This window comes from Tachyglossus aculeatus, chromosome 18, assembly GCF_015852505.1.
Source record: "Tachyglossus aculeatus isolate mTacAcu1 chromosome 18, mTacAcu1.pri, whole genome shotgun sequence".
In the NCBI taxonomy this organism is placed as follows: Eukaryota; Metazoa; Chordata; class Mammalia; order Monotremata; family Tachyglossidae; genus Tachyglossus; species Tachyglossus aculeatus.
The window spans coordinates 6,817,895-6,834,556 of NC_052083.1; the positions used below are offsets into that span (position 1 = coordinate 6,817,895).

Sequence of the window (16,662 nt, forward strand, 5' to 3'; positions counted from 1 at the left end):
GTGTATCAGTAAAGGGCAACTTTTCATTGTCAGTCCTCCTTTTTGTCTCTCCCCTTGCAGTCTTGGAAAGCTGGCTGGATTTCACCGGCGAGCTGGAGCCCCCAGACCCACTGGCCAGACTTCCACAGCTCAAGTGCCACATCAAGCAGCTGCTGATGGACCTGGGGAAGGTGCAGCAGATCGCCACTCTGTGCCCCGTATGACAAAGGGGCGAGTCCGGGGCGAGCGCGGCCGTCCCCCTCTGTCTCTCTGCGTCCGTCCGGGACCCGCCCCACCGTCCCCCCACAACCCGAGCGGACCGCAGGAGCGTGGACAGACTCAGGCTCGGCCGCCTCCCTGAGGGGCCGGCTCGGACGGGACGAAGGGACCGCGGGGATCGGCGAGCGCGGGCCGTGCTGACCTCGTGTTCTGCAAACGCATCAGCAATAACCCCTCCAACCCCTCACCCTCCCCCCGGCCCCGAGGGAAGCCGGAGGCCCCCTCCGCAGGGAAACGGCTCGGAGGGCCTAAGGAGTGGAATCCGCTGGAATTTTCCAATTCTTGGTGGAAGGATGCCGTTTGGCAATGACGCAACCCAAAGACCCAGTGACGGTAGAATCCCGAAGAGAGCGCCAAGCGTCCCTCAGGGCACACGGGCACGAGGAGCGCTGAGCCTGTCCGACCGCCCATCTATACCTCCACCATCCATCTTCCCGGCCCGCCCGGAGCACCCCGGGGAGTCGCATTTCTCCTTACAGCATCGTGAACTTTCTTATCGAGGGGCGAATGCCCGTCATTACATTGCTGAGCGAACAAGGGATATGTCGAAACCGGGGGTGGGTGTGGACCCTTGGCTACTTAGGAATGATTTTTTTTTATTTTTAGGTTTTTTTTTTTTCTAAAAGAAAAACCGTAACCCTTAGTCCCCTCCACCAGAGAGGCCTGGATGATCAGATGTGCCAAATAGCATGGATATCACCGGAGGAGAACTGAACTTTAGATCGTGAGTCTGTGAAGGAGTCACTCTTCCAAGACCGACGCAGTGCCAGCAGTCTATCCCAAGACCTTTCGAGTTTCTATTTTTTTTATGATGGACTGCAGAATCCGGGGCCCAGAGCGGCACCAGGGCCTTGGGACAAACCGCGGAACCTCAGCTGGCATGAGGAGGGAGGGATGGAGGGAGGGAAATAGGATGGATTGGGGACAGAGGGGAGGGGAGGACCAGCGGGCGGGAGCCCAAGCCTTCTGGTGCCCCAGGTTCGCTCTGCCTCGGTGGACCGGCGGGAGAGCTTCACTGGCAACCGGGTTTTTATATAGGATGAAATAAAACAGAACAAGAAGCTTTTTTTCGCCAGGGTCCGGACCGACAGACTCCAGAAACCAAAGGCAACCCAGTTGCTCGCCGTTAGCTCTCGCAGGATGTTTCAGTCAAAGGCCTTTTCTGCATCAGGGGTTCGTGGGAGTTGGGGCTGCACTTAGGGGGCTGCGTGAACTTACATGAACTTGGATTTGTGTGGGTGTGCGTGCGCATACGCACGCACGTGCTTTTCTTCCCCCCCACATGCGCGTGGACCTTCTCTATACATATTTATATCGACACACGTCTAGTTTTATTACAGTAGACTCTAACAATCTGTGGTTAACATGAAATGTTGCCTAATTTTAACAGACCGTTTCTAAAAATTAAAGATGTATGTACAGGTTTTGAGATTTGTAAAAAAAAAAAAAAAAAGAATGAAAAAAAGCCAAAAACTGTTGAAAGGAGGCTATCGATCTGATGGTATTAAGATACTTGAACCTTTACGCCTCAACCGCTGCCTTTCCGTTCTAGTAATCTGTATAAATGCAATTTAGAACCGACAGGTGGGAAACTTGAATTTACCTTTGATAAGAGTACACACCACTGTACATTCAAAAATTATTTAAATTTGCAAACACACTGTTCCCTATGTAAGGTACTGTACGCAAAACTCTTTATTAAAACTATTCCACTTACCCAACATTTTCCAGTTTCCTTCCTGCTGCCCCAAATTCTGTGTTAAAGATGTGATTAGAGTGGGCGCCACTAGGATAAATTTCCTGGAAAATGTAAAGCACTTGGAGTTTCTTAAATTGGGTAATGGAGCTAGAGAGTTACGGCTGTGGAAAACATCAGGAACCCTGCACCGACTTGGACAGGAAGAAACGTGGCGAAGTGGCCAGAGTACTGACCTGGGTATCTGAGGTACTGGGTTCTAATTCCGGTTCTGCCACTTGTCTGTTGTGGGACCTTGAGCAAGTCACTTTACTCCTCTGCGTCTCAGTTTCCTCACCAGTAAAATGAGGATTAAGATCGAGTCCCGTGTTTGACGGGAACTGCGTCCAACCTGATTATCTTAGTACAGTGCCTGGGACATAGTGAGCACTTAAATACCATTAAAAAAAAAAAAAACAAAAAAACCCAGAAACCGCAGTCCCTGTCCTCAAGGACCGTGCCGTCTGATTTTTCTATTTCATTTTAAGTGGCAAGAGGAAAAGGGAACCAGAATCTAATATGTATGTGTACTTTATTGCCGGCCCTGCACGTTATAATCCTATGAATTTAGTTTATATCACTATTCATTCAGTCGTGTTTATTGAGTTCTTACTGTGTGCATAGTACTGTTCTAAGAGCTGGGGACAGTACAATATAACAATAATTAGATTAGCGTGAGATTCCCTAACCTTCTAGAAAGATTCCAAGTAAATTGATTCCACAGCGACCTGAGTTTTGCCTCTATGTTCGGGAAAGTCTTCTTGGGATCTGCCCTAAATTCTTCCTGCTGCAGTAGCAGCCCATTTCCTCACTTTTCCTCCTCAGGCGAAGACCTAGTTGGAGTGGCAGCGGGACTTAGTGGAAAGGGCATGGGTCTTTCAGTTAGAAGAGTTGGGCTCTAGACGCCGGACTCCGCCACCGTCCTGCTGTGTGACCTTGGACTAGTCACTTGGCCCCAGTTTTTTCATCTTACCCATGCTCTCCCTCTTAGACTGTGAGCCCCGTGTGGGATGGGGTCTGTGTTTGATGTGATTGTCTTGTATCTGCCCAGCGTTTAGTACAGTGCTTGACCCGTAGTAAGTGACGATGATGGGTGCCCACCGAAAGGCTGGATTTGGGGAGCCTGAAAGTGACACGGAGCTGGTCTGGTGAAAATCGCCCCGTCATCTCGAGTCGACATTTCTCGTAACGCAGCGACCCTTGGAGGACTGGTCTGTCCAAACTGGTTTTTGTTTTTTCTGTAAATTCTTCAGAGGGCCCTGACCCACCCGTCGACCCCGAGTCCCCGAATGGGAGGGGCGAGGATCAGGGCAGACACCCGGGTGACGGTCTCAGCTGACTGTGTTTTTCTTCCTCCCAAGCGGTTCCGTCCCAGCGAGCGGAGCGAGGTCTGACACACTTCCAGCTCCGGGGAGAACCGATGGCCTGCTCTCGGCAGGGCCCTGTCCGTATCAGCCCCGACGGCGATGGCCGCGATGCTTCGGGCATTATTTATTTGTGTTAATATCCGTCTCCCCTGTAGACTGTAAGCTCTTTTTGTGGCATTTGTTATTCATTCAATTGTATTTATTGAGCGCTTACTATGTGCCAGATACCGTTCTAGGTGCTGGGATAGATGCAAGGTAGGTTGGCCCACACTCTTTGTCCCACATGGGGCTCACAGTCGTAACTCCCATTTTACAGGTAAAAGAACTGAGACCCAAAGAAGGGAAGTGACTCACCCAAGGTCACACAGCAGACAAGTGGCGGAGCCAGGATTAGGACCCTAGTTGCCCTGTCTCCCAGGCCAGTGCTCCATCCACTAAGTCATATTTATATCGACACACGTCTAGTTTTATTACAGTAGACTCTAACAATCTGTGGTTAACATGAAATGTTGCCTAATTTTAACAGACCGTTTCTAAAAATTAAAGATGTATGTACAGGTTTTGAGATTTGTAAAAAAAAAAAAAAAAAGAAAAAAAAGCCAAAAACTGTTGAAAGGAGGCTATGGCTCACTGTGGGCAGGAAACTTGTCTGCCAGCTCTATTGTATTGTACTCTCCCAAGCACCTAGTACAGTGCTAAGCACACAGTTAATCGCTCAATAAATACTACTGATGATGAGGCGGGTACCAGGACATCGCAGGAAAGAGGAGCTGCAGAGCATCTGGCTGTGGCCTAGCAGAAAGAGTCTGGGTCTCAGTGTCAGGGGACCCGACTTGGAGTCCCGGCTCAGCCACTGGGTCTTCTGTATATCCCTGGGCAAGTCCCTTCACATCTCCGAACCTCCGTTTCCTCCTCTGTGAAATGGAAATAACTGCCCCTCCCTGCTTCCCAGGGAAGCGGAGGTTCTTCGTATGCCGTTGAGTAGTTTCCGTTTCATAGCAACCCTATAGATATAGTCCTCCAGAATGCCCTGTTTTTTGAGTCGTTCTAGTGTGTATATCCATAGAGTTGTCTTGGTAAAAACTACAGAAGTGGTTTACCATTGCCTTTCTCTGCACAGTAGAAACTTAAGTCTCTGCCGTTGTCTTTGGTCAACATTTTGATCACTCTGTCTCTATGTGTTGCCAATTTGTACTTCCCAAGCGCTTAGTACAGTGCTCTGCACATGGTACAGCGCTCAATATATACGATTGATGATGATGATGATGATCACTCGATTATTATTATTGTTATTATTATTATTATCATTATCTGCCTTTGAGTCTTTCCCATGCCCAGCACAGATGAATCAACTTTGTCTGACCTTTTGGCTTGCACCTTTTCATTATAGGTAATCCTAACGAGGGAATCAATGGCTTAGCTCTAAGCTTCATTAACGTACACAAACTCTCCTGCCACGGTAAGGCATTGATTAATAATAATAATAATAATAATAATGGCATTTATTAAGTGCTTACTATGTGCAAGGCACTGTTCTAGGCGCTGGGGAGGTTACAAGGTGATCAGGTTGTCTCAAGGGGGGCTCACAGTCTTCATCCCCATTTTACAGATGAGGTAACAGACCCAGAGATGTTAAGTGACTTACCCAAAGTCACACAGCTGACAATTTGTACTTCCCAAGCGCTTAGTACAGTGCTCTGCGCACAGTAAGTGCTCAATAAATACGATTGAATGACAATTGGCGGATCTGGGATTTGAACCCATGACCTCTGACTCCAAAGCCTGGGCTCTTTCCACTGAGCCACGCTGTTTAGGAGGGTGAAGTGAGATCATTCATGCGAAGGCGCTCTGGTCAAATGAAAGCCCTCTACATTATGGCTGGTTTCACCTTTCCCCATGTCCTTTGACCCCGCTGACTGACAGCGTTGTCGTGTGTTATCATTTTGTGTTGTGAAAATCATCATCATCATCATTCGTATTTATTGTGCGCTTACTATGTGCAGAGCACTGTACTAAGCGCTTGGGAAGTACAAATTGGCAACATATAGAGACAGTCCCTACCCAACAGTGGGCTCGCAGTCTAAAATGGCAAAGTGAAAATGGCAAAGCATCAGCCAACTGTTGGGAGTTGACTGGATTTAGAGAAGCAGTGTGGCTCAATGGAAAGAGCCTGGACTTGGGAGTCAGAGGTCATGGGTTCATATCCTGGCTCCGCCAATTGTCCGCTGTGTGCCTTTGGGCAAGTCACTTAGCTTCTCTGTGCCTCAGTGACCTCATCCGTTAAATGGGGATGTGAGCCCCACGTGGGACAATCTGATCACCTTGTATCCTCCCCAGCGCTTAGAACAGTGCTTTGCACATAGTAAGCGCTTAACAAATGCCATCATTATCATTATTATTATTATTATTTATGTCCCGGAAGGTTTGGGGTTGGAAGTTTCCAAGCAAAGACGGCGTTTGCCTTGAGCGAGAGGAGGCGGAAACGTGGCAGGCCTAGAGGCCGAGGCCTCAGCTGGGCACTCGAACTGATCTTCCGGAGGCTCCTGGCTCCGGTCCTCGATCCCCCTGCCTCCAGTCGCCACGGCTACCAGCTCCGAGCTGCCCTCCCGGCTCACTGGCTGCCTGAGGGGGGTCTGGAGGGCCGGGCGTAACCGGGCTGAGCTCCTCGAGAGTCCCCCGTGACGCGGCGGCTGGAGACGAAGACTGCGTCACCGGCCCCATTGACTGCCCGGTGGACCGGTTCCTCTGGGGCCGACGGCAGATCTATAAAAGGCCCGGCGTGGCGGGCGAGAGAGAGCAGACCGGGAGGACCTCCTCGTCTGGCGGGGGTCCGCTCCGGCCCCTCAAAATGGCCCCGCAGCTCCTTTGCCTCCTGCTCTCCTGGGCCGTCACCGTGTCGGCCAACGTCTTCGGTGAGTCTGTGTTTGGGGCGGCAGCCTGGCCGGGGCGGGGTGGCCACGGGAAAGGGCTTCCTAACTGGAATGAAGGACCCAGTTGACCCCGTTGGCCCGAGGGCTGGGAACGTGGTCGCTTATCAAGGCTCCGACAGGGTTAGGAAGTCCCATTCCCTTGTAGCACCTCAACAGTAACCATAAAAAGCACTCTGTGCCAAGCACTGTTTTAAGCACAAATTAATCAGGTCCGACAGAGTTCCTGTCCGAGTAAAGGGAGTAGAATTTCTTTGTTCCTGAACACCCAGGTACTCCTTCTTTCTTCTTTCTTTTATGGTATTTGTTAAGCACTTACTATGTGCCAGGCACTGTATTGAGCATTGGCGTAGATACAATCAATCAATCAATCAATCGTATTTATTGAGCGCTATGTGCAGAGCACTGTACTAAGCGCTTGGGAAGTACAAATTGGCAACATATAGAGACAGTCCCTACCCAACAGTGGGCTCACGGTCTAAAAGGGGGAGACAGAGAACAAAACCAAGCATACTAACAAAATAAAATAAATAGAATAGATATGTACAAGTAAAATAAATAAATAGAGTAATAAATATGTACAAACATATATACATATATACAGGTGCTGTGGGGAAGGGAAGGAGGTAAGATGGGGGGGATGGAGAGGGGGACGAGGGGGAGAAGAGGGGGATACAAGATAACCAAGTCCCACGTGGGGATCACGGCCTTAATGTTTTACAGATGAGGTAACTGAAGCACAGAGAACTTAAGTGACTTGCCCAAGGTCACGCGGCAGATAAGTGGTGGAGCCAGGATTAGGACTCCTAGTCCAGGAGGCCTTCCCAGACTGAGCCCCTTCCTTCCTCTCCCCCTCGTCCCCCTCTCCACCCCCCCATCTTACCTCCTTCCCTTCCCCACAGCACCTGTATATATGTTTGTACATATTTGTTACTCTATTTATTTATTTATTTATTTTACTTGTACATATCTATTCTATTTTATTTTGTTAGTATGTTCGGTTTTGTTCTCTGTCTCCCCCTTTTAGACAGTGAGCCCCCTGTTGGGTAGGGACTGTCTCTATATGTTGCCAACTTGGACTTCCCAAGCGCTTAATACAGTGCTCTGCACACAGTAAGCGGTCAATAAATACAATTGATGATGATGATGATGATGACCCAGATCCTTCCGACTCTCAGGCCCACGATCTATCTACTAGAAGATCTACCAGGTCCTCAATAAATAACAGGGTCACATCCACAATTTTGGAAATTGCAACTGCGGGTCAGGACGCCACAATGCTCTGAGCGTGCTCATTTGAACACCCTAGATCCAATTCCCAGAAACATTTGCAGTTAGGAAATCCCAGGTCAGGCAGCAGTGAGCACCCAGTAGCTCCCTCCCTTCAAGGCCCTGCTGAGAGCTCACCTCCTCCAGGAGGCCTTCCCAGACTAAGCCCCTTCCTTCTTCTCCCCCTCGTCCCCCTCTCCATCCCCCCATCTTACCTCCTTCCCTTCCCCCCACAGCACCTGTATATATGTATATATGTTTGTACCATATTTGTTACTCTATTTATTTATTTATTTTACTTGTACATATCTATTCTATTTATTTTATTTTGTTAGTATGTTTGGTTTTGTTCTCTGTCTCCCCCTTTTAGACTGAGCCCACTGTTGGGTAGGGACTGTCTCTATATGTTGCCAACTTGTACTTCCCAAGCGCTTGGTACAGTGCTCTGCGCACAGTAAGCGCTCAATAAATACGATTGATGATGACGATGATGACCCAGATCCTTCTGACTCTCAGGCCCACGATCTATCTACTAGAAGATATACCAGGCCCTCAATCAATAACAGGGTCACACCCACAATTTTGGAAATTGCAACTGCGGGTCAGGATGCCACAATGCTCTGAGCGTGCTCATTTGGACACCCTAGATCCAATTCCCAGAAACATGTGCAGTTAGGAATTCCCAGGTCAGGCAGCGGTAAGCACCCAGTAGCTTATGTGGACAGGGAAGAGGGAGAGCTTTCCCTGTCAGGGTTTTTTCACTGGAGCTGGGGGGTCAGAGTGCACACAACCTTGGATTCAATCCGCGGGGGAATCAAGTGGGCCCCCTCCCAACCATGAAGATCTACCTCCCTTTACTTCCCTGCCCGTCTCTATATGTTTCCAACTTGTACTTCCCAAGCGCTTAGTACAGTGCTCTGCACACAGTAAGCGCTCAATAAATATGATTTGATTGATTGATTGATTGCCTGCCATCCCCGAGGAATTGGCTGCCAAAACGGAAATGGAAATCTGGAAGACTCCAGATTCTGGACAAGCCCGGAAAGGCAGAAGGAAAGAGGCAGAGGAGGAAGCAGCCGTGGGGGCTGTTGGAGGACAGTTAGAATGAAAAGATGGGAGGAAATTGCAGGAAGGGTGTTCTTGGCAATAAAGAAACGAAAAGAAGGGCTGTAGGCTTAGCCTAGAGAGAGAAAACGAAGAAAGCAGTATTTAACCGAGTGCTGGCTTCCAAAGCATAAAAGTATAGAGCAAAGCATTGAGCTTCCAGTCTAACAGGAAACAGCGTGGCTCCGTGGAAAGAGCCCGGGCTTTGGAGTCAGAGGTCACGGGTTCAAATCCCGGCTCCGCCAACTGTCAGCTGTGTGACTTTGGGCAAGTCACTTCTCTGGGCCTCATCTGTAAAATGGGGATTAAGACTGTGAGCCCCCTGTGGGACAACCCGATCACCTTGTAACCTCCCCAGCGCTTAGAACAGTGCTTTGCACGTGGTAAGCGCTTAGTAAATGCCACCAAAGAAAGAAAGAAATGGAAACTGGGGGAAGTTTGGAGAACAAACACGGTCGGGGCCAGGGGTGGGGGGACGGGCCGATGGTTGAGTGTGGTGACCCCTTCGCTGCCCGAATGAACTGAGGGGCCCCCGTGGACGCGATCATCCCGTCTCCTAGAGTACCAAGCCGACTCTCAGCCGCTGCGCCCGTGCGAACTGCTGCGGGAGAAGGCCTTCCGGGAGAGCCGCGATTACGTTCCTCAGTGCTTAGAGAACGGCCAGTTCCGGTAAGTTTCTGACCCTTCGTGGGGTGGGGAGCAGCGGTGGATCTTCTGGAGAGTGAGCCGGACCCTGGCTTCACCCAGCAAGGACACCTAACATCTTGCGCTTCGCTTGGGTAGCAGCGGGGCCTACTGGAAAAAGCCTGAGGCTGGGAGTCAGCGGACCTGGGTTCTAATCCTGGCTCTACCGCTTGCCTGCTGTGTGACATTGGGAAGGCCCTTTGCTTCTCTGGCTTCGCTTCTCTGGGCCTCCCTTCATCTGCAAAATGGGCATGCAACACCTGTTCTCCCTCCTTCTTAGACTGTGAGCCCCATGTGGGACCTAATAATTAATAACTGTGGTATTTGTAAAGCCCTTACTATGTGCCAGGCACTGTACTAAGTGCCGGGGTAGGTACGTGACTTTGGGCAAGTCATTTAACTTCTCTGAGCCTCATCTGTAAAATGGGGATTAAGACTGTGAGCCCCACATAATAATAATAATAATAATAATAATGATAATAATAATAATAATAATAGCATTTATTAAGTGCTTACTATGTGCAAAGCACTGTTCTAAGCGCTGGGAAGGTTACAAGGTGATCAGGTTGTCCCACGGGGGGCTCACAGTCTTAATCCCCATTTTACAGATGAGGTAACCGAGGCCCAGAGAAGTGAAGTGACTTGCCCAAAGTCACACAGCTGACAAGTGGCGGAGCCAGGATTTGAACCCACGACCTCTGACTCCAAAGCCCGGGCTCTTTCCACTGAGCCACGCTGCTTCTCTGATCACCTTGTATCCCCCCTAACACTTAGAACAGTGCTTTGCACATAACGCTTAACAATTGCCATCATTATTATTACAAGATACATGGGTTGGACACAGTCCCTGTCCCCTTAGGGCTCCCAGTCTCAATTCCCATCTTATAGAGGAGGTAACTGAGGCACAGAGAAGTTGTGTGTCTTGCCCAAGGTCACACAGCAGACAAACAACAGAGCCAGGATCAGAAGCCAGGTCCTTCTGACTTCCAAGCCTGTGCATTATTCACTGGGCTAGCTGCTTCAATGCCCTATCATTGATTGATTGATCAAAAGAGGAGGAATGCAGTCTCCTGCTACGGTGGAGCTATGATGGGCAATTAGGATCCTCAAATCGGCAAGATCCAGATGCTACCCCTAGCATTCCAGCTCAAAGAGGGGAGGGAATGGGAAATCTCCAGGTGATTCCCTCCTTCTTTCTCTCAATTAACCAATGTCAGTCTCCCTCCTCTCCCTGGCGCTACCTACTCACTGACAATGTTGCTAATTACTATTGAACTCAGCCAATCAATCAATCATATTATATTGAGCTCTTACTATGTGCAGAACAACTGCACTAAGTGCTTGGGAAAATGCTGTGTAACAAAATAACAGATACTTTCCTGCCCACAAAGAGCTCACAGTCTACACAACTTGCTGAAAAGAAATGAAAAATGCATGAATAGTGGTTGTTAGTAATAATATTAGCAAGGATAATGGTTGTGGTATTTGTTAAGCTCTTGCTACGTGCCAAGCCCCAGACTAAGTGCTGGGTTAGATAAAAGGCAATTGGGTCATACCGTGTCCCGGTCCCACGCGGGGCTCATGATCTTTATTCAGCCAGCGCGTACTATGTGCCAGGCACTGTGCTAAGCACTGGATTCGATGCAGGAGAATCGGACCGGACACAGACCAAGGGGATCTGACCTCTATTTTACAGAGACGAAAGTCCAAACGTAGAGAGGTTTAGGCGACGCTACCCAAGATCACACAACAGGCCGGTGATGGAGCGGGGTCTTGAATCCAGGTCACCTGACTTCCCAGACCCTCGCTCTTTTCCCCCGACCTCATTTCCTCCCCTGCCTCCCCGCCCGACTGCGGTTGCAGGGCCGAGACTTGAGGAGGGGAACGGCAACGGTTTGAGCGGGGGTTGTCCCTCTTTGCCAGAACCATGCAGTGCGGCGGGAAGCGGCAGTCGTGCTGGTGCGTCGATGCCGAAGGAGCCGAGGTGCCCGGCAGTAAGCGGGCTGGAGGCCCCGACGTCTGTAAGTAACCCATCGGGATCATCGGTGCTCAAGCTGGGTTCACACGGCGGAGGACGCGGGGACCAGGGAAGGAGGACCAGGGTTGGTGAGAGAGCCTTGGGGGAAGGAAGAGGGCAGAAGATTCTGGGAGCCCGCACTTGATTGCCTATTTCTCGAGAGGCCGTTTCTTAAATTCATATTGAAACTGGCTTGTAGCCCCTCTGTTTCGAACCATAGCTCAAGAACCACAGGCCCCCTCCTCCATTTTCCATTCCATCTCCTTCGACGGTCATGCGTTCAAGATTCCTCGCATTTCAGACAATGGAAATCCCCAAACCTGGGAGTGAGGGGCCCTGGGTTCCAGTCCCAGGTCTGGGCCCGGCGTGCTGCGTGACCTTTGACGAGCAGCTGCTCTGGGCCTCAGTTTCCTCATCTGTAAAATGGGGATAGGTTCCCTACCCTCCCATACTCTTATGTGGGATGGGGGATTGTGGTTGCTCTGATGCTCCTTTATCTGCCTGTGTAGCCTGTAGAAGCAGTGTGGCCTATTTTGTTAGTATGTTTGGTTTTGTTGTCTGTCTCCCCCTTTTAGACTGTGAGCCCACTGTTGGGTAGGGACTGTCTCTATATGTTGCCAACTTGTACTTCCCAAGCGCTTAGTACAGTGCTCTGCACACAGTAAGCGCTCAATAAATACGATTGATGATGATGATGATGATGGAAGACAGCACAGGCCTGAAAGTCAGAAGGACCTGGGTTCTAATGCCACATCTTCCAGTTGCTTGCTATGTGACCTTGGGCACCTCAATTAACTTCTCTGTGCCTCAGTTTCCTCAATTGTAACATGGGGATACCTGTTCTTCATCTTACTTAGACTTTGAGCCCCACGTGGGACGGAGACTGTGTCCGGCCTAATTATCTTGTACCTACTCCAGGGCTTAGAAAAGTGTTTGACACGTAATAAGCTCTTAACAAATGCCATAAAATAAAATTAATCTACCTCACTGCTTAGCTCATTGCTTGGCTCAGTTATTAAGCCCTTTATAAATACGATGATCATGATGATGATTATACTGAAAACAGTCATATTTATTGAGCGCTTACTGTTGTCCTCCGTACTAAGCACGAAGCAACGTGGCTCAGTGGGAAAGAGCCCGGGCTTTGGAGTCAGAGGTCACGGGTTCAAATCCCAGCTCCGCCAATTGTCAGCTGTGTGACTTTGGGCAAGTCACTTAACTTCTTTGTGCCTCAGTTACCTCACCTGTAAAATGGGGATGAAGACTGTGAGCCCCCCGTGGGACAACCCGATCACCTTGTAACCTCCTCAGCGCTTAGAACAGTGCTTTGCACATAGTAAGCGCTTAATAAATGCCATCATTATTATTATTAATGCAGTATAACAATATAGCAGACAAAATGGGCTTAGAGTCTAGAGAGGGAGACAGACATTAATATTAAATAAATTATGGATAGGTGCATAAGTGACGTGGGGCTGGGAAGGGTGATGAATAAAGGGAACAAGTCAGGGCGACACAGAAGGAATAAATGCCATCATTATTATTATTAGTGCAGTATAACAATATAGCAGACAAAATGGGCTTAGAGTCTAGAGGGGAAGACAGACATTAATATTAATAAATAAATTATGGATACGTGCATAAGTGACTTGAGGCTGGGAAGGGTGATGAATAAAGGGAACAAGTCAGGGCGACACAGAAGGGAGTTGGAGATGAGAAAAAGAAGGCTTAGTCAGGGAATAATAATAATAATAATAATAATGTTGGCATTTATTAAGCGCTTACTATGTGCCAAGCACTGTTCTAAGCGCTGGGGTAGATACAAGGTAATCAGGTTGTCCCACGTGGGGCTCACAGTCTTCATCCCCATTTTACAGAGGAGGGAACTGAGGCCTAGAGAAGTGAAGCGACTTGCCCAAAGTCGCACAGCTGACAAGTGGCGGAGTCGGGATTTGAACCCATGACCTCTGACTCCGAAGCCCGGGCTCTTGCCACTGAGCCACGCTGCTTCCCCGACCTCTTGGAGGAGATGGGCCTCCAATGAGGCTTTGAAGGCAGGGAGAGTGAAGAGGGGAGGGTGGTCCAGGCCAGAATCAGGATGCGGGCGAGAGGTCGGCGGTGAGATAGACGAGATCCAAGTTGGCACTGGAGGAATGAAGGAACTGGGGGACGTGACCAGGGACGCCGGAGTTTTCCCGGGATGACCCGAAGCGGGATGTCTGGTCCCCCAGGTCTGTCCTTCTGCCAGCTCCAGAAACAACAGATCCTGCTCAGCAGCTACCTCAACAGCACAACCACCCACTACCTGCCCCGCTGCCGTGACTCGGGCGACTTTGAGCCCGTGCAGTGTGACGTGGGGCAGGGGCAGTGCTGGTGTGTGGACGCCGAAGGGATGGAGGTTTACGGGACCCGCCAACCCGGTAGACCGGCTCAGTGTGAGTGATGCTCAACGGACGCGGGGCCCGCCCTGACGGGACGGGATCGTTTAGGCCCCAATTTGCCTGTGGAGGCGGAGGACCGCAGCTGCGGATTGGCCCGAAAGGGCTTTGGGGGGAAATCGCACGGCGTGTCTGGGGTGGAAACTCTGCGTCACTTCATTAGCATCGTATGGGAAACCGATCGGGAGAGTTCAGGGGTTCATGTCGAATGTCCGATCTCACCGTCTGTTTCCCGGAACCCGTGATCTTGAAACCTTTACGGGGTAGCTCCCCGTCCTTTTAGACCGTGAACCCACTGTTGGGTAGGGACCGTCTCTATATGTTGCCAACTTGTACTTCCCAAGCGCTTAGTACTGTGCTCTGCACACAGTAAGCGCTCAATCGTATTTTAATAAAATACTCAATAGCGCTCAATAAAATACTCAAAGCGCTCAATAAATACGATTGATTGATTGATTGTACAATGCTAATGAACTGATGCAGGGATTCCGGAGCGGAAACACAATGCGCGCTGTTTTAACGACCTTGGAGGCTCCGGTCGCTAACTTCGTTCAGTCGTCTTTATTGTGCACTTAGTAAGTGTGCAGGGCACTGTACTGAGTGCCTGGGAGAGTGCAGTCTAATAAGCAGACACATTCCCTACGCCCTCTGGGTTCTGTTACAGTGATTCTGGAACCATCGCCACCCATTCAGCGCTTAGAACAGTGCTTTGCACATAGTAAGCGCTTAATAAATGCCGTTATTATTATTATTATTATTATATTATTATTATTCCCCCTTTCCCCTGGTGCCACAGAAGGGACGGTCACGGCATCTTGGGCAGACACCACTCCTGCCCCGTGGCGGCGAGAACCGTATCCCGGGTTCTGTCATTTCCAAGAGCCCAAAGGAGGCGAGACCCAAAGTGACCGGTCCAGCTGGACCACTGACGGGTGACCGCGGACTCCCCACAGGTCCCGGCAGCTGCGAGATCCGCGGTCGCCGCGTTCTCCACGGAGTCGGGGAGAGGTCGCCGCCTCAGTGCTCAGCAGATGGACAGTTCTCTCCCGTCCAGTGCAAATTTGTCAACACGACAGACACGATGGTCTTCGACCTCGTTCACAGCTACGGCAGGTAAGCGAGCTGGTTTGGGCCCTGCGGTTGAAGGAGGCCTTCCCAGACTGACCCCTTCCTTCCTCTCCCCCTCGTCCCCCTCTCCATCCCCCCCATCTTACCTCCTTCCCTTCCCCACAGCACCTGTATATATGTTTGTACATATTTATTTTACTTGTACACATCTATTCTATTTATTTTATTTTGTGAGTATGTTTGGTTTTGTTCTCTGTCTCCCCCTTTTAGACTGTGAGCCCACCGTTGGGTAGGGACTGTCTCTATATGTTGCCAATTCGTACTTCCCAAGCGCTTAGTACAGTGCTCTGCACATCGTAAGCGCTCAATAAATACGATTGATGATGAATTAATTACAATATTGATTAAGCGCTCGCTCAGTGCCGAAGACCCGCGCTGAACACTGGGATAGGTAAAAGATAGTTCGATGGGACACGTTTCCAGCCCCACACGGGGCTCCTGCTCTGAGGCAGGGAGAGCAGGTTTCCGATCCCCATTGTACAGATGAGGAAATTGAGGCCCGGAGAGTTAAGTGACTTGCCCGAGGTCACACAGCAGGTCGGTGGCAGAACTGAGACTGGATCTCCTGACTCTAGACTGTGAGCCTGCCGTTGGGTAGGGACTGTCTCTATGTGTTGCCGACTTGTACTTCCCAAGCACTTAGTACAGGACTCTGCACACAGTAAGCGCTCAATAAATACGATTGATTGATTTACTTCCCACTACAAGACTAATTGAGCCCCTGCTTTGGGTAGAGCACTGCTTAGAACAAACCTTGGCACATAGTGAGCGCTTAACAAATGCCATCATTATTATTACTGGATTCTTGGGAGCATACTCTCCCAAGCACTTCTTAGTATGGTGCTCGGCACTTGGATTGATACAATAGTAGTAAAAAGCATACTGATTCCTGCCCTTGAGGTGCTTACAGTCTGATGGCCCATCTTCCTCTTTGACCCCCCCAGAAGAGGGGAGGGTTGCTTGGCAACCTTCTGGATTATTGTGGAATTGGCTGCAAGAAGAGGGGCTCAGCGGGTTCAGGTCACCACAGGAGGGTTTCCGTTTGAGATTGAGGCCCTTCCAGGCTGGAAATAACGGTTGCCAAAAGACCCCTTCCCTGAAGGTCTGAGCAGGGAATGTGTCTGTTTATTGTTATATTGTACTCTCCCAAGTGCTTAGTACAGTACTTATTTATTATTTATTAATATTATTTAGTGCTCTATTTATTTATTTATTTATTTTACTTGTACATATCTATTCTATTTATTTTATTTTATTTTATTTTATTTATTTTATTTTGTTGGTATGTTTGGTTTTGTTCTCTGTCTCCCCCTTTTAGACTGCGAGCCCACTGTTGGGTAGGGACTGTCTCTATAGGTTGCCAACTTGTACTTCCCAAGCGCTTAGTCCAGTGCTCTGCACACAGTAAGCACTCAATAAATACGATTGATGGTGATGATGATGATACAGTGCTTTGCACACAGTACGCGCTCAATAAATCCAATTTAATGAAGAATGATTAAAGGAGTGGAGGTCTCTGAGAATGGTAGCAGCCTCTCCTTTCCCCTTCCCCCCAAACTTAGAGTGGCCTTCCTGCATGAAGGCAGGGGGATGACTAAACAATTCCTTTAAGAAGCAACGTGGCTTAGTGGGTAGAGCATGGGCCTGGAAGCTAGAAGGACCTGGGTTCTAATCTCTGCTCCTCCTCTTGTCTACTGTGTGACTTTGGGCAAGTCACTTCCTTTCTCGGGGCCTC

The 16,662-nt window shown here is 49.5% G+C and overlaps 2 protein-coding genes across 9 annotated transcripts in view; both read left to right on the forward strand.

Moving 5' to 3' along the window:
• The window catches only part of PHF20L1 (PHD finger protein 20 like 1), a 60,087-nt gene extending 58,108 nt beyond the window's left edge, over nt 1–1,979 (forward strand). For all 8 annotated transcript variants that reach the window (XM_038760233.1, XM_038760232.1, XM_038760240.1 and 5 more), the window contains one exon: nt 61–1,979. In XM_038760233.1, the coding sequence (XP_038616161.1) occupies nt 61–203 (143 nt within the window). In that variant the 3' untranslated portion in view covers nt 204–1,979. The remainder of the gene's footprint in view (nt 1–60) is intronic.
• A 1,434-nt stretch (nt 1,980–3,413) lies between these two features.
• TG (thyroglobulin) overlaps nt 3,414–16,662 on the forward strand; it is a 163,035-nt gene continuing 149,786 nt past the window's right edge. The window contains exons 1-6 of the mRNA XM_038760069.1: nt 3,414–3,477; nt 6,000–6,272; nt 9,221–9,329; nt 11,268–11,365; nt 13,593–13,796; nt 14,753–14,912. Coding sequence (XP_038615997.1) covers nt 3,414–3,477; nt 6,000–6,272; nt 9,221–9,329; nt 11,268–11,365; nt 13,593–13,796; nt 14,753–14,912 — 908 coding nt within the window. The remainder of the gene's footprint in view (nt 3,478–5,999; nt 6,273–9,220; nt 9,330–11,267; nt 11,366–13,592; nt 13,797–14,752; nt 14,913–16,662) is intronic.